This window comes from Episyrphus balteatus, chromosome 1 (assembly GCF_945859705.1).
Source record: "Episyrphus balteatus chromosome 1, idEpiBalt1.1, whole genome shotgun sequence".
NCBI classification, from domain to species: domain Eukaryota; kingdom Metazoa; phylum Arthropoda; class Insecta; order Diptera; family Syrphidae; genus Episyrphus; species Episyrphus balteatus.
In genome coordinates this window covers 72,500,346-72,523,192 of record NC_079134.1, presented here as the reverse complement: position 1 = coordinate 72,523,192, position 22,847 = coordinate 72,500,346, and the positions used below count along the sequence as shown (strand labels likewise).

At 33.4% G+C, this 22,847-nt stretch overlaps 2 protein-coding genes across 2 annotated transcripts in view; both read right to left on the bottom strand.

Moving 5' to 3' along the window:
• Positions 1 to 22,847, bottom strand: part of LOC129906491 (helicase ARIP4) — a 468,376-nt gene that overhangs the window by 319,622 nt on the left and 125,907 nt on the right. Inside the window, exons 3-4 of the mRNA XM_055982274.1 lie at positions 183 to 648; positions 3 to 123 (exon numbers count right to left, since the gene is read on the bottom strand). Of these exons, the coding sequence (XP_055838249.1) occupies positions 3 to 123; positions 183 to 648 (587 nt within the window). The remainder of the gene's footprint in view (positions 1 to 2; positions 124 to 182; positions 649 to 22,847) is intronic.
• Positions 6,347 to 8,819, bottom strand: LOC129906492 (uncharacterized). The gene is made up of 2 exons (XM_055982275.1): positions 8,156 to 8,819; positions 6,347 to 8,093 (listed from the first exon to the last, which is right to left on the bottom strand). The coding sequence occupies exons 1-2, from the start codon at positions 8,571 to 8,573 to the stop codon at positions 6,919 to 6,921; spliced, it is 1,593 nt and encodes a 530-aa protein (XP_055838250.1). The 5' UTR covers positions 8,574 to 8,819; the 3' UTR covers positions 6,347 to 6,918.

Sequence of the window (22,847 nt, the reverse complement as noted above, 5' to 3'; positions counted from 1 at the left end):
GCCTATCGGAAGCTTCATTTCTTGTGAAGACATTCCCTGTCTTTGCCATACTTCAGCCGGAATCCAGCGGGTCAATTTCATATTTGAGTTCTTAAATGGCTGGTTGATTCTGCTTTTGAATATCTGGAAAGGTTAACATATATTTGAACTAAAAACGCTTTTTTGAAACAAAATTGACTTACCTGTGATCTAGCTTTATTTAACATACAATCCCTATTTTGAATTACGTTGTGAACATTATGAATAAAGTGTTGAGGTTTCGATGAAGCTTTTTTCTCAATTTCATAACCACGTTTGGCCAATTTCTTTTCGGTCTGAGAAAGTTTCTTTTCTTTTCGGTCAATTAATAAGCTTTCGTGGTAAAATGGCTCTTTGGAAAGAATTGATTTGTGTTTCGTTAACATACTACGCATAACTGCATCGGTGAAGTTTTCTATAGGTTGTGTAAACTCGGTATTTTTATCTTCTTTTACTTTATCATAGCATAAATTTGTAAGTTCTCTTATAGATAAATGCGCGTCGGGATTACATTCGTCCACAACTCTGTCTGACATGCCTTGCTTCTTTACTTGACGATCGTAAATATTCTTTTCTAAGCAATTATCCATTACTATTCGGTACACAAAACACGATTTTCCTTGTCCGTACCTTAAATATGAAACAAGAATTTGTTTACAAGGAAAGTGAAATAAATAAAGGTCAAAAAGGTAAAAATCGAATTTCTAATAATTTTTGGCTAACACAACCATGCCACACTTGCGGCATTTCTCGTTTTCGAATATACAAAGAAACACTTTTTTAATCGATTGCTCTTTAACGATAAACAACAAAACAACCATTACGGCTTCGAGACCAAAAAAATAATCATAACATTATTTATTTTCACAATTATAATTTATAAATACAGTGGATGCAAAATACTGTTGCAAAGTAGGGATTTTTCGAAATTTCACAAATACTGCATTTAATCGAAAACCGTAAGGATTTGGGATGAACAAGTTACCAAATTCTGAGAGCCCTTAAGTTGGCCTATCAGCATACTTCTTTTGATCCATTACTTTTGGGACACCCTGTGTTCCTTTAACTAGGGTACGCTGCGGTAGCTTTATTCCAGATTTGGTTCGAGAATGAAGGAACAAAATACGTGTGTAAAAGGGAGAAAAATATTTTATCAATTTAATACGATTAAGGGAGGGGGGGGGGGGGGTTCCATAACATTTTAATGGAAGATGGTTGACTAATTGTTGTATAACTTTTGCAGTTTATAAGATAATCTTATGAAACGTACTTTTTTGAAAAGGTAATAAACGTATGCATTTAAATTTGCGATTTTTATAAGAGTTGAAATTTATTTTTTTCGTGCAAATTTAGATTGAATCAGAACTTTGGTTTAGTACAGGTAAAATAGGCATTAAAAAAAAATTGTTACACTCATGAAACTTGGCAAAAAGTTTGCTTAAAAAGTTGGGTGGAAGCGTATTTTTTCGCGGACAAGAGGGAGGGAGTGAAGGTGAAGAATATTCTGAAAAAAATTGTTTGTCAAATATCATCATATGACACATGTTTTCAAGGTATTTTTTGATGCTGAATCTAATGACATAAAAATAAAGTTTTTTGACTTCAACAAGTAAAATATAACCGAAACCCATGTGAAAAACATGCTACACTGATAAAATTCGGCATGAAGGTTTAAGATAAAGCAGGGACAAAAGAAAATTGAATCTTCTTCCTTTTTCTCGGCGCTGTTATGATCTCGATGTCGAGGGGATCATAACCTTCCCACGTTACTGCTTCACACTAGTGATCCGCCTGTGGGGTTCGCCGGGTTGACCTCAGAAATCGGCGGCAAGCCTCCCGGTTTTGTATTGTTCCGTTTCTGAGGCCAACTGAATGCTGGTGTTTTTGCATTTGCTTGTACCAGGAGTTTTTAGGCCTATCTTTCTTTTTATTTCGTGTTGGAACGTTATATGATATTGCTTTTTTGACGGGCTTATCAGGATCTCTCCTTTGAACATGGCAATACCAACTGAGTCGGTCGTGTTCAATTTTTTGGGAGATGGTATTTTTAACATGAAGGCTTCCTCGGATCTTCGTACTTCTAATTTTATCAAGCTTTGTTACTCCTGCTGTCATCCGAAGCATCTCCATCTCAGCTGCCGTTAACTTACTCTCATACTTTTTGTACATTGTCCAACATTGTGAACCGTATGTGAGTGCTGGACGCACAACTGCGGTGTAGAACCTTCCTTTCAGCTTAGTGGCATTTTTCGATCACAGAAGATAGCAGAATTTTCCCACCACTTCATCCACCCTACGCTTACGCGATGATTGATATCGTCATCACAAGTACCTTCGTTATTTATCATAGACCCCAGATATTTAAACTTTTCACACTTGGAAAGCACTACACCATTCAAATAAATGTCAGGAATAGGCCTGTGTGGACCCCACAGGCGGATCACTAGTGTGAAGCAGTAACGTGGGAAGGTTATGATCCCCTCGACTCGAGATCATAACAGCGCCGAGAAAAAGGAAGAAGAAGGCCTGTGTGGATCAGAAAATGGGCAGCATAGGTATTCTGTCTTTTTCGCGCTTATGCGGTACCCACTACCTTCTACAACATCCACCCATAGTGCTCGTTGCAGGGATATCGGGTCTTCACTTATAATGGCTCCATCGTCAGCAAAGAATAACTGATGCATTTTTGGGTCCGGCACTTTGCCTTCGAGCAGGTAATCAAGAACGGTAATAAAGAGCAGAGGACTCAAAAGAAAATTGAATCAATGAATGAAAAGACATTTTGTTGTATTTTCAAATATAAATATAAACAATTTTATTAATAAAATAATTGAGAAATTTATATTACGTTAAATGAAATGAGTTGGCAACCATAAACTGCGTTGACTTACTTTTTGTAAAATATTTAGGCGCTTTGAAGAAAACGTCGTAAATAATAAAAAATATTTAAACGATTTAAGGTTGACTTATAATTAAAGCCCCTCCCCCTGGTGTGATACTTTTTTGAGAACGTTAGCGCTAGGCAACCTTTGCTCAATGAAATATCAAACAATAGTGATTTGTTTTGAATCAAGCTTTGCCTTTTATATGATTTTTGAAATAATTTTAAATCAATGATATATATGATAACAGACATAAATTATTTTAAAGTGATTAAACATGAAGTATTAATTTACAATATTGAACATTGAAATGAGAATTATATGAATTAACAGTAAATGGATGTCTTATAAGTCTATAAATTTTTTTTATGTGAAGGGGTGTTTTTTTAGAAGTAAGGAAAATATGGGAATGTATTTCACCTCATATGGAAATCTGTTCCACTTTTTGAAGTGGATTAAATTCCCGCCCGAGAGAGAATTTATTACACTTTAAATTGGGAAATAACTTCACCTTCAATTTTGGTGATTTATTTCTTGTCATTTTGGAGAATGATTTTACTTTATGTTTGTATTGTATGTGCAATCTGGAAAAAGCTGCGTTTTGCGGAAATGGATAGTACCTTCAGTTTATAAACCATTTTCATGGCATACATAATAGTAGAGCCCTTATAATTCGATCTGGGAAAATATAATATATATCTATTGTAAGTTTCTGAAACATAGCTGTTCAGGAATGCATCTTTAAATTATTATTATTTTTCATTATTAATATGTACATATTCATTTTTTAATTCATATGTAAATAGTTATTTTCATGCTTTTAAAACATTCGCATAATTTGTTTAAATATTTATCTAATTTGCCAAACAAGTCAAATAATACCCTATGTTTTGCTATTATCATAATTTGGATCTTAATCCCTTTTTGTTTGTTTCAACATTACCTGATAAGAAGCTTAAGAACTTATAATTTATGTATGTGTACATATGTATATGGCAATTGTTTAAGAAGATTTTTTCGCATGATCGATGCATATTTGCATAAAATCGATCTCTTCTTCAAGCAACCACCATTCAGTACAGTCCACTTGTTTAAAGCTAAAGTTAAAAGCATTAGTCTTGATCGAATTAATTCTCAATAAATTAAATTGTTATAACGTTTTGAACATTTGTCTTTAATTTAATTTAACTTCGTTTGGAGAATTTATTATTGCTGATCAAAGTTGGTCCTATCGTAAAGCCGGATTTTTTTTGTATAAATCGGATTTATTGTAATTTTGATTTTTGTTTGAAATATATTTATATACATATGGTGGTTGCTCGATCTTTTGGATTTTTGGATTGGAGCTGGAGACATTTTGGGTATTGATATACCTAAAGGTAAAATTGTATCGATTTATTGAAAATAAATATATGCTGTTGCTGTTTGCTGGGATTGCTGTTTTTGTTGGATTGCTGTTGTTAGGATTTTTCTGGAGTGCTGTTCAGGATAGTTTATAGATTTTTTGATAGACATTTGAAGTGCACAATTTTGTGAAATCGTGTGTTAGAATTGTTGGTTTCTCGTGTTCGGTTTTGACCTTAAAATAATTATAAGAATCATGAATATTCTAAGACAATCACGTGGGCATTTGAAAGGGTCGATCACGAGGGCTCATTCGTATATCTTAGAAGTTGCCGATGAAGATATCGAAAATTTAGTTAGAGGAAACGTGGAAAGATTTTTGTTTGAATCACAATGAATTCTTTCAATATTCCGAGGAAGAGGGATACGTTGATCCCGAAATCGATTTTGAAACCACGGAAAGGAAATATCTTGATGCTAAAAGTGCATTCATAAAAGCTATTAGAAAAAATTCTCCTCCACTTCCTCCACCTCCTCCTCCACCGCGTAACCAAGCCAATAGTGATTCTTCGGATGAACATTCCAAGCAACAAGCCGCCTTGTTGGAAACGTTTTTAAGCAATTCGTGTACGGTTTCAGCTGCGAAAAGCAGTGAAATTGAGTTGCCCAAATTTAAAATATCTCCTTTTGGTGGCGATTATCCCGAATGGCCAGGGTTTCGAGATATGTTCGTCGGGAGCATTGGCTGCAAAGAAAAACTCTCGGGTGCTCAGAAAATGCGTTATCTAAAATCGTTTTTGACTGATGAGGCCGCAAAACTTTTAAACGGAATTGAAATAACCGACTCTAATTACGAAGAGGCTTGGGTTAAACTTGAACGGCGCTATAATAAGCCGTTGTACATTATAAACGCGCATATAGAAAGTTTTATGAAGATGCCAACGGTGGTAGTTTCGGATAGTGGTCATTTGCGTCGCTTAGCAGATAAATCAGATGAAGTTATTCGTGGTTTGAAGGCTCTCAAATCTGAAAGCAGAGATCCTTGGCTGATTTATTTATTGCTTAACAAAACTGATATCGAAACGCGTAAGGCTTGGGCTCTTCATAACAATAATTCGGAAAAGGCTACCGTTCAACAACTAATCGACTTTTTGGAAAAAAGATGTGATGCTTTAGAAGCATGCGCGACTAAATCGAGTGATTTGAAAAATCGTGCAAATAAACCAACAACGCGTTCGGGTAGTTCTTCGAACAGTATAAAAAGCTTTGCCGTTTCGAATTCCGTGTGTCCCATGTGCAAAGGAAACCATGTGCTACCAGATTGTTCTCAATTCCTTGCCCTGTCCATTACCTCTCGTCGTAGTTATGCTAGGGACCACAAACTCTGCTACAATTGCTTAGGAAGCAACCATTCTTCGTCGCGATGTCGTTCTAAAACTCGTTGCCCTCACTGTCGAATTCGTCATCATGTTCTTGTGCATTTGGATTCTCCGACACCAGCTGCTGAAACTAATAATCTTTCTTCAGAAACCCCCTCGACATCTCAAGGTTCCTCGTTGTCTATTGTTAGCAATCATGTTCAAAATGAAATTCGTCCCTCCGGTATTTTGCCCACTAGAGTGTCCGCAAGAAATCGATTTTCGAAATTTGGTTGGGGGAACCCCATAAAATGTTCCGCCTTTGCAGATTTTTAGATAGCCAAAATTTAAGCTCGATTGGATAAGTCTAAATGGTGCCGACACTCGCTCAAAGTATCAAAAATCTCTGTTTTTTCACTGTTTTTCGAAGAAAATTAGCTCTAGCTCCCAAACAGATGGGGTTATTTTCACTTTTTTTATATTAAATGAAAGGTAGTGTTATTACACATAATTCAGATTCAAAATTTGTTTAGTTTTACAAAAAAAAAAAAATATTGTCATCAATTTAAATTTTCAGTACTTACCTCAAAAAGAGCTGAAGTGCAAACTCGATTTAAAATGAAACTTTTTTTTTACTGTTTTATTTAAAAAAAAAATCGAAACATTTAACAGATTTCTAAGAAACAAAATACTTAACATCGTGCTAAATTTCTTATACATAATTATTGAAGTAAATACTAAAAACTTTAATCAAGTGACTTACTTAAAGTAGTTTTGGAAGCATCAGGATATAATTTTCGGCACTCACTGACTACCTGAAGTACATATTGTTTTTGTTCCTCATCTTTAGTTAAAAGATTATTAAAATCGGTTATTAACTTGACTCCTCTTTCTGCCATGTCATTTACGACTTTAAGTGTTTTCACTTTCTTAAAGCCTTCTTTAAAATGGGGGTTTTCGGGCCAAAGATTTGGAGGTTCTTTGAGAAAACTTGTGTCTATTTTCAATCGGCCGAAAAAGTTCAATGTTTCTTTGTTCACAATATTTTTTAACCCTGCTGTGACAAATTGTTCAATTTCATGTGGATGTAGCTTTGGATTTACTATTCTGTTGGTTTCTGTTTCGCTGTTTTTTAAAATTATGTTGGCCATTTCTGATTTTTCGCCATCTGGTAAAGTTGGGTCAAAGAACGCCAGACCTACCAGCTCTGAACTCAAATACCATAAATGGTTTGAGAATTTAGCAAGAGCCTTCTCTGAAATGTCTTTGTCTATCTTGCGGTATTCAATGAAATCACGCAAAAGATCAAGATCTTGTTAAGGAGCCAGATAAGCTCTTGGGGCATTAAACCAAGCCTTGCAGTAAATTTTTACGATGAAAACGCAGATATCACCGAGAGCGTTACGTTTCTCGTTACTCATTTTAAACTGGCTTCGAAACATGAATATTTTTAAGCTATAAATAGCTTTGGCCATCCACCTAGCATGATGAGTGGCTCCTGGTGTTCTGAATCCAACTACGCTTCCATCTAGAACTCCAACAAAAATCAAAACCAAATGAAGAAATTCCTTATAGTCATTTCTAGGGTGACATTCTTGTAGTTTTTCTTTTAATTCACCTGATATCTGGGTTATAACTTCAGGGGTTAGGTGTTTATTTACATTTTTATCACTGATACCCGTGTGATATATTTTTGAATCTATTTTTGACCATTCATTTTGGAACCTTTTAAAAATATCTGGTTGAGGTCCAGTGGTTGAACCCAACTTACAATCAAAAATACCTCTTAGCAAAACTTCGAGAATATGGTGACGACAGGCCAGGTACAGCAACTCTTTATCCAACATTTGCTGCAAAATTTTGCAAGATCCCTTAAGTCTTCCAGTGTTTGAAGCAGTGGTGTCAAAACACATTGCTTTTACAGCATTCGAAACTCCCCATTGTTCCAGCATTTCATACACAGCTGCTGCCTGCTCTTCACCAGTACTATTTTCTATAACTGGCACTCCTAGAAGTTGTTCTTTTTCTCCATAAGATATAGCTATAGCAATGCGTTCATTCTGCTCTCTCTTAAGAACACCTGGCAACAATTTCCCATCCCAATGAACAACCAATGTCTCATTTTCTGATATTTGTATTCGGTTTCGGATTTCCGCAGTGTATTTCTCCCTAAAGTTTTTTCTTCTTGAATGTAAGGCTGATTTTGAAACTACAAAGTCAATTGGATTTTGCCCTAGTGCTTCTATCGTAGCAATAATTATGCGAGAAGCATTTCTATCAGATACCTTACATCGATCTAATAACATAGAAAGTTTCAATGTTAACAGCTCTTTCACCCCACGACTATACCTCATTTTCCTGCTACCCGATGGCTCAGAAGTTGCCTGAGATAGAGAAACATCCATTCTATCCCAATCCGCAGAATTCTGGCTATATACTTCTTCTTGAGCTTCCTCCTCCGTCCCCTGTGTTTCCGCGTCATCTTCAGTATCTTTTAAAATCAGTCAACATTAGCAAAGATCTAATTAAAATGATAATAATACTAAAGCTTACCAATATCAAATCTGAATTCTTCAATTCTGCGTTTTTTTTCAGTAATGGTCAAGGCATCTCGATGTGCTATATCAAAGAGATCGTCCATTTTCAACGCAAATTCTTTTATTTTATTTTTGGTGCTTTCAAGCGTTTTGTTTTTATTTCGTTGGTGATTTCTCCACTCATTGTAAAGTTTTTCTAATTTAACAATGGCATCTTTTTCATATTTTGTTTGAATTCTGGCTTTTTCCCAAAAAATAAGTACCTCTCGAATGACAAGTCTTGCAGATTCCTTTAAATTTAATTTTACAATTCGCAAATTAAAAAATAGTGTTGACAAAACTTGACGATTTGAGGGTAATTTACACCCTGTAATTTGATGAGACGGATAGCCTACAAGAAAAATTTTTTCTCGGGTGTTTGCTGCCAATGCCATATCAACGAACACAAAATATATCTGGAAAACACTAACAATTCTTAAAACTTCTTTTAATCTTAAAACAAAAACGCAACAGAATTAATACTCACATTTTATTTTAAGTTAATTTATTTTATATACAAAGGAAAATTAGCAAAAAGCGAGAGTTTATCTTAATAAAATTATTGAACTACCAACGAAACGACTCGTGAAGCTTAAACTTCATAAAAAAAACAACAAATATGTATTTTACAACTGCATTTTATTTTTTTTCTATAAAAAAAACGTAAATAAACAGAAAAATTATTTCTCTAAAATTTAATTTTTTTTTCTATTAAAAGCTTAAATCCTGAAAATTCCATAACACTTCGTTGAATATCTTAAGATTTGTTTTAGTTTGTCACGACAATTGTCAACATTGAGTTAGCCCGATGTTAAAGCGCTCGCCTATCAATCCAGGCATAGCAGGTTCAACCCCCACTGGGTGCCCTTTTTGTTTTGTTTTTTTTTTTTTTTTTCAGTCAATTTTACTCTGTGCTTCTATAATTGATAAAATTATTATATATTATTATATATAATACGAGAAGCATTTCAATTAGATAGGTAACATCAATCTATAACATAGAAAGTTTTATTTTAAATCGAGTTTGCACTTCAGCTCTTTTTGAGGTAAGTACTGAAAATTTAAATTGATGACAATATTTTTTTTTTGTAAAACTAAACAAATTTTGAATCTGAATTATGTGTAATAACACTACCTTTCATTTAATATATAAAAAGTGAAAATAACCCCATCTGTTTGGGAGCTAGAGCTAATTTTCTTCGAAAAACAGTGAAAAAACAGAGATTTTTGATACTTTGAGCGAGTGTCGGCACCATTTAGACTTATCCAATCGAGCTGAAATTTTGGCTATCTAAAAATCTGCAAAGGCGGAACATTTTATGGGGTTCCCCCGAAAAAAATTCGACAAAAATTTTTTTCTATGTGAGTTGCGGTCACTCTATTGCCCACAGTTGTTGTCCAGGTTGTCTTGGTAACAAACACCTTTGTCGCGTTTTGCTCGATACAGGTTCCCAAGCTTCTTTTGTAACTGAAAGTTTGGTGAAAAGGTTACATCTTCGTCGCCGTCACGCTCGTCTTCCAATTTCCGGAATCTCTTCGCTAGAAGCTGGTGTTACACAGGGTGCTGTGACCCTGAATCTTAAATCCTGCGTTGATTCAAATGAAATGGATGTTGAAGCCTTTATTTTGAATAAAATCACTTCTCATAAATCTTTGCTGTTGGGTGACTTGAAATTGGCCGATCCAAGTTTTGACATTCCAGGACCAATTGATGTTTTGTTAGGATCTGACAAGGCCTGGAATATTTTGCGTGATAGTCGTCGCACTGACAAAAACGGGAACATTATTGCCCATAATACCATTTTTGGATGGGTTATAACAGGTAACGCTCCAACCAAGGAAACTGTGTCCTTGTTTGTAGGAACCATGCAGATGGTAAGTCTTCTAAAAACATTTTGGGTAATCGAAGAACTTCCTCACAATATTTACTCGTTAGATTCTGGGGATTTTTCAGATTCTCACTTTTGTAAAACCTTCTACCGTGCTCCTGATGGCAAATATATTGTAGAGTTACCTTTTCGAGGACAGGATTTCAGTTTCAGTAACACTCTCCCTGGAGCATTGTCTCGGTTGTTTGCTATGGAACGTCGTTTTGCTCGTCAGGAAAAACTTCGTTTGGATTACTGCAGTTTTATGAAGACCTACCAGGAATTAGGACACATGGAGCGTATCCCAGAATCAGAGATTGAGCCTACTTCTGGGAACACCTTTTATTTGCCGCATCATGCTGTTGTGACAAACAAATTAAGGGTTGTGTTTGACGGGTCACATAAGGATGCAAGTGGTACGAGCTTGAATGAGATGCTGCATATAGGACCTCCACTCCAGCGTAATTTGATTAATGTCTGTTTGCGTTTTAGAATCCATCAATATGTTTTTTGTGCCGATATTGTTAAGATGTTTCGACAAATTTGGGTCGATAAAAAACATCGTGACTACCAACGTATTGTTTGGAGAGAAAACCCTAATGAACCCATTGGACACTATAGGTTGTGTACAGTCACCTACGGTACTTCACCTGCTCCATTTCTGTCGATGCGTGTCTTGAAACAACTTGCCTTAGATTACAAAGATCGATTCCCTATTGCTTCACATTCTATATTGCATGATTTTTATGTTGATGATATCATGACAGGCTCTGATTCGGTGTCAGGTATTTTAGAATTGAAAAAAGAGTTGATTGAGTTGCTATCCTGTGGCGGTTTGCAGTTAAGCAAATGGAGCTCAAATTGCTGGCCAGTTTTGCAGGGTTTAGATTGTGAACCAACGTTTTCTCTTGATTTGGATAGCGCTGAAAACTGTACAAAGGTCCTCGGATTAATTTGGAATCCTCACCGTGATATTTTTACCTTCAAAATTTCTCTCGAATCATCGTTTGCACCTACAAAGCGAATGCTGTTGTCAGAGATTGCTAAAGTCTTTGATCCCTTGGGTTTCCTGGCTCCTGCCACCATTTTATTTAAAATGCTGTTCCAGGAGTTATGGGTGCATGAAACGAAAATCGGATGGGATGATCCACTGCCAAGTGAAAAAGCTGACAAATGGATTTCCTACCGAAAGGATTTGCCTTGCTTCGAAAAGGTGGAAATTTCACGAAGGTTTACCTTAAATTCGAAAAAATTTGATTTAATAGGATTTTCCGATGCATCGCAGAAGGCATATTCAGCTGCTGTCTACATTCGCAGTGTATCTGAGAGAGGAGAGATCGAGGTTCAACTGGTTGCTGGTAAAACCCGCGTCGCCCCTGTAAAGCAGTTAACTATTCCTCGTCTTGAACTTTGTGGGGCCCTTCTGTTGACTCGGCTAGTAAAATTGGTTCGCTCTTCCTTAGATATTAAACCTACACAAACCTTTGTTTTTTGCGATTCTCAGATTGTGTTAGCGTGGCTTTCATCTCCTCCTCGTCGATGGAACACCTTTATTTCCAATCGTACCGCTGAGATTCTTGATGAGCTACCCCGTTCCGAATGGAACTATATTCGCTCTGAGCAAAATCCTGCTGATTGTGCATCGAGAGGGGTTGAACCTCGGAAATTGTTGCAGTTAGGTATCTGGTGGAAAGGTCCAGATTGGCTTTGCATGGAATTTGATTCTTGGCCAATTTCAGCTGTTAGTGATGAGATAGAAGAAGTGCCTGAAATGAGAAAGCAAACTGTTGGTGCCCATGTGTTGTGTGTCCAAGAAGGACTTCTTGACAAACTAGGAAAACGAGTATCTTCTTGGTTCAAAGTTCTTCGAATTGTAGCTGTCTTTGTTCGGCGGGCCAGGAATAATCATCTGCCTCCAGAGGAACGTATTCGGGGCTTCTTACGCTCCTCAGAGTTGCTTTACGCAAAACAGAAGTGTCTCTTATGGGCACAAGAAGAGTTTTCCGAGGAGATAAAATCTTTGAAAACCGGAAAATGCATCTCTAGTCGTTCTAAACTCTCGTCTTTGTCGCCGTTCCTTGATGATGTTGGGCTGCTTCGTGTCGGCGGCAGAATTTCTAATGCGGTTGATGTTTCCTACAGTTTAAAACACCCTATTATATTGCCTTAAGGTCATGCGGTTTCTCGACTAATCATTCAGGATGCTCACACTAAATTCCTTCACGCAGGTGTATCGGAGCTCTTTTCGTTGATACGGCAAGAGTTTTGGATTTTCGGGAGCAGAAACCATATACGAAAGGTTGTTCGAGACTGTTTGGGTTGTTTTCGACAACGTCAAGCTACATCGTCACAACTCATGGGAAACTTGCCTTCTTCTAGACTATCACCATCTTTTGCCTTCGATCGTACGGGCTGTGACTATGCTGGACCAATAACACTTCGACTCGCCAAAGGAAGAAATCCAAGGTTTGTGAAAGGTTACTTCGCGTTGTTTGTGTGTATGGCGACAAAGGCATTGCATTTGGAAGTCGTCAGTGACCTGTCTACCGATGCCTTCTTAGCAGCTTTGAGGAGATTTGTAGCAAGGAGGGGTAAATGTAGCGTCATCTACTCGGATAATGGCACAAATTTCCAGGGAGCAGCGAGAACCTTGTGTGAATGGTACAACCTGGTACGATCTGAGGAACACAACCATACAATTTCTTCAACATTGGCAGCTGATGGAATCAAATGGGAATTTATCCCACCACATAGTCCTCATTTTGGGGGACTCTGGGAAGCGGGGGTAAAAAGTGTTAAGCAGCACCTTCGGAGGGTAGTAGGGAACAATGTTTTGACCTTTGAGGAGGTTTCCACTTTACTTTCGCAAATTGAAGCATTATTAAATTCCAGGCCACTTTGTGCTATTTCCGATACTGATTTGAACCCATTAACACCCTCTTATTTCCTTATAGGTAGACCATATACTGCTATACCGGAGCCCAGCTGCCTTGACATACCACTAAATAGAATTGGAAGGTGGCAACTCATACAAAATATGATGCAAGGATTTTGGCGTCGATGGCACTATGAATACCTAACGTCACTTCAAGAGCGCGCTAAATGGCAAAAGAAGGCCCCGAATTTTAAAGTTGGTGACCTAGTAGTTATAAAGGAGCCAAATATTCCACCATCCAGATGGGCGCTAGGACGAATTCTAGTCCTTCATCCCGGCGAGGATGATCTGGTGCGTGTTGTGTCTCTTCGCACCAAAAATGGAATATTCAAGCGACCAATAACGAAACTGGTATTCTACCTTGTTCCTGAAATTACTTCAGGGGGGCCGGCGTGTTCAGGAATGCATCTTTAAATTATTATTATTTTTCATTATTAATATGTACATATTCATTTTTTAATTCATATGTAAATAGTTATTTTCATGCTTTTAAAACATTCGCATAATTTGTTTAAATATTTATCTGATTTGCCAAACAAGTCAAATAATACCCTATGTTTTGCTATTATCATAATTTGGATCTTAATCCCTTTTTGTTTGTTTCAACATTACCTGATAAGAAGCTTAAGTACTTATAATTTATGTATGTACATATGTATATGGCAATTGTTTAAGAAGATTTTTTCGCATGATCGATGCATATTTGCATAAAATCGATCTCTTCTTCAAGCAACCACCATCCAGTACAGTCCACTTGTTTAAAGCTAAAGTTAAAAGCATTAGTCTTGATCGAATTAATTCTCAATAAATTAAATTGTTATAACGTTTTGAACATTTGTCTTTAATTTAATTTAACTTCGTTTGGAAAATTTATTATTGCTGATCAATAGCTATGTCTTGGATCGTGCATACGAAAACTGATAAAAAAAACTTTAAATAACAGCAGTGTCGCTAATAAGTAGGTAGTCTAAAGTCGACTTTAACTGGGGAATTTATTAAAAAGATTTCTTTCAAGTCTCATAGTTTTCAGTTCGCGTGATTTGAAGAAATATCTTACAAACAAAGCGGACAAATAATGATAACTTAATGATCAAAAAATATCAACCTCTCTTGTAATAATTGGTTGATAGCGAAGCGGAAAATAACACCGGCACACAAAATAAAAAAAGTGTCATGTACCAGAAACCAGACCTATCTTTCTTTATGTTTTTGGACACGCTGAATCCGAATTTCAAGTCCGTTTGGCTCTGTCACCCTTCAGTTTTGAGTAAAATGCAAAAAACTAAAAAAAGGAAGTTTTTTGCCTTTTTTGGGGTTTTTTTTTTTTAATTTATCTGAAAACTGGACGGTAACTGGACAAAACGGACTTGAAATTCGGATTCAGCGGGTCCAAAAACATATAGAAAGATAGGTTTGGTTCCTGGTACATAGAACATTTTTATCGATGTGCTTAGAGTGAAGCTGAATCATCCATTTACAGAGCGTACTACAGTAAAGCAAACCACTTCTTGAGCCACAAGACCTACTTCTTAGCTAAATACACTGCTTTTGTATCAGCTTGCTATTTAAATTAAGAGGCGCACTCATCAGTTTCATTCATTGAACGCTCTTCGTTACAGAACCCGTATAGTTGAGGAAAATTCTTAAAGTTTTCAATAATTACACTGGTCAACAAGGTTTTTGCCACAAGAACCAAAATATACTTTTCTAGTAATTTTTGGGGTGCTGAATCCGAATCTGAAGTCAGAAAAATTTGATTGGCCTTCGTTTTTGAAAGATTACCGTTATAAAATGTCAAAAACATAATTTTAGCTGTTTTCGAGGTTATGTTTTTATGTGGAGTAATTAATTGTGAATAAATTTGTAACGGTGCATATAAGAGCTAGTTTTATTCTTTCAAAAAATGTTTAAATCTTTCCGATATCTCTTTTATTGCCCGAGATATTTAAAATTTAAGTAGCGGTCTTTGAATCAGAAACAACACTGGCCAACCAAATTACACTTTTTTCTGCCACAAGAATCAAAATATACTTTTCTGAAGGTTTTTGGGTTGCTGAACTCGAATCCACAATCAGAAAAATTCTATAAGCCTTCGTTCTTAAAATATTACCGTTATAAAATGCAAAAAAGGGTTTTTTTTATAACGGTTATATTTCAAGAACGGAGACTAATAGAATTTTTTCCGATTGCGGATTTGAGTTCAGCAACTCGAAAACATTCAGAAAAGTATATTTTGGTTCTTGTGGCAAAAATTCTGTGACCAGTGACTTAAACTTTAAATTAAGTTTAGTTTCTCTTTGACTTATTAAATGAAACTTAAGATATCTCAAGCAATAAAAGAGATATCGGGAAAATTTAAACAGTTTTTGAAAGAAGAATATCTGTTCTTATAGTAACCGTTACAAATTTGTTTATAATGAATTACCCCACATAAAAACAGAACCTCGAAAACAGCCAAAATTACGTTTTTTTGACATTTTCTAATGGTAATATTTCAAAAACGATGGCCAATCAAATTTTTCTGACTCCAGATTCGGATTCAGCACCCCAAAAACTACTAGAAAAGTATATTTTGGTTCTTGTGCCAAAAAAAGTTAGATTTTGTTGACCAGTGTTATCAAGAATAAATTATGAACAAAACAAGAAATGTAGGTACATATTAGTTTTTTCTAATGTAAAAATTATAACATAAATGTAAGATATTTCTTCAAATCACGCGAACTGAAAACTATGCGACTTGAAAGAAATCTTTTTAATAAATTCCCCAGTTAAAGTCGACTTTAAACTACCTACTTATTAGCGACACTGCTGTTATTTAAAGTTTTTTGATCAGTTTTCGTATGCACGATCCAAGACATAGCTATGTTTCAGAAACTTACAATAGATAAGTTGTATCCGATATCACTTGTGCGCCTCCACAATAAATTAAAACAAAATAGCGAGACCTAAACAAATAAACAATACAACATTGTATCGATCTACAATGTTGGATCATAGCATATACCCTTCTGGTGTATTCTAATATTTATCTTGTAATAATAAACTGCGACATCCAAGCATCCACTGTTAGATGCTGTGTCATCATTTTAAGTAGTAATAAACTTCGACACCCAAGCATCCGCTAGAGCAACTGTAAGATGCTGTGTCATCATTTTTAAACAAAGAACATTGTAACGATCCCCAGTTGGATCATTCCAAATATCAAAATTATATCTTAATCTTAAGTTGGCTTTCGCAGAAGATACATTAAATCTTAAGTGTACTTTCGGACGAGATACATGAAATCTTAAGTCGACCATCGACGAGCATTGTAACGATCCCCAGTTGGATCATTCCAAATATCAAAATTATATCTTAATCTTAAGTTGGCTTTCGCAGAAGATACATTAAATCTTAAGTGTACTTTCGGACGAGATACATGAAATCTTAAGTCGACCATCGACGAGATACATGAAATCTTAAGTCGACCATCGAACAAGATACTTCGTATCTTTAGAAAACCTTTGAGATTCAAACTAATAAATTTATTTCTTTTTTAAAAAATATTTTAAAGAAGTTTAATTTAAAAATGGCGCAGTCGGTAGGATCTCATTAAAATAAAATGAGATTCAGTGATACGAATCAAAAAGAAAATCAAATTTAATAAAGTGAATAAGTGAATTAAACCAATCCATGTAAGGAACAATAAGTGTTTTAAATTTACAAACTCATAATTAAATCATTGATTACATAAGTGAATAAGTGAATTAAACCAATCCATTTAAGGAAAAATAAGTGTTTAAATTTTACTAATTCACAACCAAACTATTGATTGTATCGAGTAACGAAAATACTCAACACAATAAATCGATTAGTGAAAATAATCAAACCAAAACCAAATTAAAGTGCTTTATTGTATAAAAGAACAATAAAAGTGTTTTACAGAAAATATCCCAGCTCAAGCCAGTGCATATGGCCTATGCTGAAATTTCCGTAGAGGAAGGTATTTTCAGAAAATTAACAAATTGATCAAAATAAAATTAAAAAGTGTACACTCAAAATAAAACAAAGTAAAATAAAATAAAAAATTGTTTAAAGAAAATTAAATTCAAAAATATAACAAAACAAAATAAAAATTATTTGTTTAAAACTTTTGTGTGAAGAAAAAAAACGCACATTAAAAAATTAAAATTTATGGTTCATATTATAAAGTAAAAACTTTTTGAATCCAACGGCAAGTGGCATGATCGAAAGCCCCAACGAGTTCGAAAAATAGATGAAGAAGATCATCAATAAATTGAACAGAAATTCAAAAGAAAAAAGAAGCCTACAATTCAACCAACAAAGGAATCTAGAAAATCACACCATGAATCAACAAGCAGCAGCAGCAGCAGCAGCAGCAGCAGCAGCAGTAGCAGCAGCACAAAACAACAATGGTAACAATATTAATATTAATAACAATGTTTTAATTCCAAGAGTCTTAGAACTCAATCCTTTAAAGTATATAGAAAGATTATCTACTTTTGACGGTAAGACACAGGACTTACCTATTTTTATAAGTAACGTAGATGACATAATTCCAACATTACTGACATACAACGATCAAGGACAAAGAATGTGTATTAATTTATTAAAGTCCAAATTCATTGGTCGAGCTAGGCAAACTATTGAGATTCATTCTCACCTCACTCAATGGGCCGATATAAAGGCTATCCTAATTCAAAATTTCGGGGGATTCAAAAACAGTTATCAACTGTATGATGACCTCAGAGCAGCACAGTTCAAAGGTGATGTGCTTAAGTATTATAATTATATACAAAGAACTTTATCTTTGTTAAATCAAAAATGTTTACAGGAAAATAACCAGTTAGACGTTCCTAGAAATAACGAAACAGCCTTAAAAATTTTTAAAGAAAAACTTCCTGTTCATATGAGAACAATTTTATATTCCCTAAAGCCTTCCAGTATGGAAGCAGCACTCCACGAATTATCAGAAGCAGGTTTTGTAACTCATAATTCTGATTCAAAACCCCAATCCAAAAATGAAAGTCCTTAAAAATGATAGTAATTTTAGGAAAAATTCTACACCCAGAGAAAAAGTCGGTGTAAAATTGCCTTAGACGCCTAAGGCAAAATTTTTTCTATGAATGTTAGTTTTCGAGCATAACTTGCCTTAGTTCTAAGGCAATTTATGCTCGAAAATCCTAAGCTAAATTTACCTAGAATAGGCTAATTTGCCTTAGATAGATAAGGTGAATTTTTTTCTATGGATGTTATTTTTCGAGCATAACTTGCCTTAGGACTAAGGCAATTTTTGTTAGTTTTTTAACCTAGAACTAAGGTAATTTTACCTTAGGCCTAACAAAATTTTACCTAGGGCCTCAAATGTTAGTTTTCTAACACAATTTAGCTTAGGACTAAGGCAATTTATGTTAGACTTTTACCTAGGACTAAGGTAATTTTACCTTAGGCCTAAGCTAATTTTTTTTTTGGGGAAAATTTTTTTCAAATGTTATTTTCCTAACACAATTTTGCCTAGGACTAAGGCAATTTATGTTAGACTTTTACCTAGGACTAAGGTAATTTTACCTTAGGCCTAAGCTAATTTTTTTTTTGGGGAAAATTTTTTTCAAATGTTATTTTCCTAACACAATTTTGCCTAGGACTAAGGCAATTTATGTTAGACTTTTACCTAGGACTAAGGTAATTTTACCTTAGGCCTAAGCTAATTTTTCCTTTGTATAGGCATGTATACCATAAAAAAAAACGAAAACACACATATTTTGTTCGTTTTTTAATAATTATCAAAAAATGTTTTTTTTTCACTTTCAACGAAATTTCGTTATTGTTGTTGATCGGCCATCATGGTTTGATTGAAAGAATTTTTTACCTAGGGCCTAAGCAAATTTTACCTAGGCCTAACGTAATTTTCCCGGCAAAAATTTCAAAATTTCTTGGTTACCTTAGGCCTAAGCTAATTTTACCTAGAACTAAGGTAATATTACCTTAGGCCTAAGCTAATTTTTTTTTTGGGAAAATTGCTTTTTGCGCCAAAAAGAATGAAATGTTTTCCTTTTTTCTTCAATTAAAAAAAAAAAAGAAAACACTTCAATGACTAAAACGATTATTGAAAAACAATAATAAATTTGTGTTTTTTTTTTTCCTTTGTATAGGCATGTATACCATAAAAAAAAAACGAAAACACATATTTTTTTCGTTTTTTAATAATTATCAAAAAATGTTTTTTTTTTTCACTTTCAACGAAATTTCGTTATTGTTGTTGATCGGCCATCATGGTTTGATTGAAAGAATTTTTAACCTAGGGCCTAAGCAAATTTTACCTAGGCCTAACGTAATTTTCCCGGCAAAAATTTCAAAATTTCTTGGTTACCTTAGGCCTAAGCTAATTTTACCTAGAACTAAGGCAATTTTCCCTCCAAAAGTGCGAAAATAAATAAATGTCTGTAATTAATTAAATTATTTAGAAATACAAATTTTTCTTTAAATAAATAATTTGTTTGATATGAATAAATCAAATAAATATATAGTTACACATTTGTATTTTAATTTCCGACAGAATATATTAAATAAGTTTTTTTGAAAAACATCTCGCAAACAAAAAGACATGAAATTTTGCTTTTTTCGTCATATCTTTTCTATTTTTGCTTTTTTTGAAAAATTGTCAGATATAAAAGTTGTAGATTTTTTAATTTCCGACAGAATATATTAAATAAGTTTTTTTGATTTTCGCTTTCGTTTTGAAGTTATAGCGACTTTTGTGAAAAAAAACATCTCTCAAACAAAAAGACATGAAATTTTGCTTTTTTCGTCATATCTTTTCTATTTTTGCTTTTTTTGAAAAATTGTCAGATATAAAAGTTGTAGATTTTTTGATTTCCGACAGAATATATTAAATAAGTTTTTTTGATTTTCGCTTTCGTTTAGAAGTTATAGCGACTTTTGTGAAAAAAAAAACATCTCTCAAACAAAACGACATGAAATTTTTACTTTTTTCGTCATATCTTTTCTATTTTTGCTTTTTTGAAAAATTGTCAGATATAAAAGTTGTAGATTTTTTGATTTCCGACAGAATATATTAAATAGGTAAGCTTTTTTGATTTTCGCTTTCGTTTTGAAGTTATAGCGACTTTTGTGAAAAAAAACATCTCTCAAACAAAAAGACATGAAATTTTTTCTTTTTTCGTCATATCTTTTCTATTTTCTATCTCGCAAACAAAAAGACATGAAATTTTTTCTTTTTTCGTCATATCTTTTCTATTTTTGCTTTTTTTGAAAAATTGTCAGATATAAAAGTTGTAGATTTTTTGATTTCCGACAGAATATATTAAATAAGTTTTTTTTGATTTTCGCTTTCGTTTAGAAGTTATAGCGACTTTTGTGAAAAAAAACATCTCAAACAAAGACATGAATTTTTTACTTTTTTCGTCATATCTTTTCTATTTTTGCTTTTTTTGAAAAATTGTCAGATATAAAAGTTGTAGATTTTTTGATTTCCGACAGAATATATTAAATAAAATTTTTTGATTTTCGCTTTCGTTTAGAAGTTATAGCGACTTTTGTGAAAAAAAACATCTCTCAAACAAAAAGACATGAAATTTTGCTTTTTTCGTCATATCTTTTCTATTTTTGCTTTTTTGAAAAATTGTCAGATATAAAAGTTGTAGATTTTTTGATTTCCGACAGAATATATTAAATAAGCTTTTTTGATTTTCGCTTTCGTTTTGAAGTTATAGCGACTTTTGTGAAAAAAAACATCTCTCAAACAAAAAGACATGAAATTTTGCTTTTTTTGTCATATCTTTTCTATTTTTGCTTTTTTGAAAAATTGTCAGATATAAAAGTTGTAGATTTTTTGATTTCCGACAGAATATATTAAATAAGCTTTTTTGATTTTCGCTTTCGTTTTGAAGTTATAGCGACTTTTGTGAAAAAAAACATCTCTCAAACAAAAAGACATGAAATTTTGCTTTTTTTGTCATATCTTTTCTATTTTTGCTTTTTTGAAAAATTGTCAGATATAAAAGTTGTAGATTTTTTGATTTCCGACAGAATATATTAAATAGGTAAGCTTTTTTGATTTTCGCTTTCGTTTTGAAGTTATAGCGACTTTTGTGAAAAAAAACATCTCTCAAACAAAAAGACATGAAATTTTTTCTTTTTTCGTCATATCTTTTCTATTTTCTATCTCGCAAACAAAAAGACATGAAATTTTTTCTTTTTTCGTCATATCTTTTCTATTTTTGCTTTTTTTGAAAAATTGTCAGATATAAAAGTTGTAGATTTTTTGATTTCCGACAGAATATATTAAATAAGTTTTTTTTGATTTTCGCTTTCGTTTAGAAGTTATAGCGACTTTTGTGAAAAAAAAAACATCTCAAACAAAACGACATGAAATTTTTACTTTTTTCGTCATATCTTTTCTATTTTTGCTTTTTTGAAAAATTGTCAGATATAAAAGTTGTAGATTTTTTGATTTCCGACAGAATATATTAAATAGGTAAGCTTTTTTGATTTTCGCTTTCGTTTTGAAGTTATAGCGACTTTTGTGAAAAAAAACATCTCTCAAACAAAAAGACATGAAATTTTTTTCTTTTTTCGTCATATCTTTTCTATTTTCTATCTCGCAAACAAAAAGACATGAAATTTTTTCTTTTTTCGTCATATCTTTTCTATTTTTGCTTTTTTTGAAAAATTGTCAGATATAAAAGTTGTAGATTTTTTGATTTCCGACAGAATATATTAAATAAGTTTTTTTTGATTTTCGCTTTCGTTTAGAAGTTATAGCGACTTTTGTGAAAAAAAAACATCTCAAACAAAGACATGAATTTTTTACTTTTTTCGTCATATCTTTTCTATTTTTGCTTTTTTTGAAAAATTGTCAGATATAAAAGTTGTAGATTTTTTGATTTCCGACAGAATATATTAAATAAGTTTTTTTGATTTTCGCTTTCGTTTAGAAGTTATAGCGACTTTTGTGAAAAAAAAAACATCTCTCAAACAAAAAGACATGAAATTTTTACTTTTTTCGTCATATCTTTTCTATTTTCTATCTCGCAAACAAAAAGACATGAAATTTTTTCTTTTTTCGTCATATCTTTTCTATTTTTGCTTTTTTTGAAAAATTGTCAGATATAAAAGTTGTAGATTTTTTGATTTCCGACAGAATATATTAAATAAGTTTTTTTGATTTTCGCTTTCGTTTAGAAGTTATAGCGACTTTTGAAAAATAAAACATCTCACAAACATTGAATTAATGAATGGTTCATAGATTTTAGAGTGACTCAAGCTTTGGAACGATAGAGACATAACTAAATGAAACAGCGCATAATGTGTGCTTTTTGGTAATAAATAATGTGTTTTAAATAAATACGAAAATTGTATAATATTCCATAATATTCATCAAATCAGATGTTTGGGATCACCAAAATGTAACTAGGAAAACTTGAAAATATAATTTTTGAGAAATTTTGTTCACTCTAATTTTAACAAAGTCAAATAATAGTTCTAGTTAAAAGTCGCGTAAACTTTATGAATAATAAAGAAAACCAAAACAAAAATCAAGAATACATGTATTGAAAAATTGATTGTCAGAAATAAGATTTATGTGACAAATGCAGTAAAAATGTAAAATGATTATAATGATTTACTTTTTTCAATTATTGCCCCAAATACCCCTTAAGGATGCGCCCGTGTCTGAATTTCCCGCCACTATTATTCTATTATAACTTTTACCAAATCAAATTTTACCTAAGCCTAAGCTAATTTTACCAAGGCCTAAGCTAATTTTACCAAGGCCTAAGCTAAGTTTACCAAGGCCTTAGGTAATTTTGCCTAGGCCTAACCTAATTTTACTTATGGATCTAAGG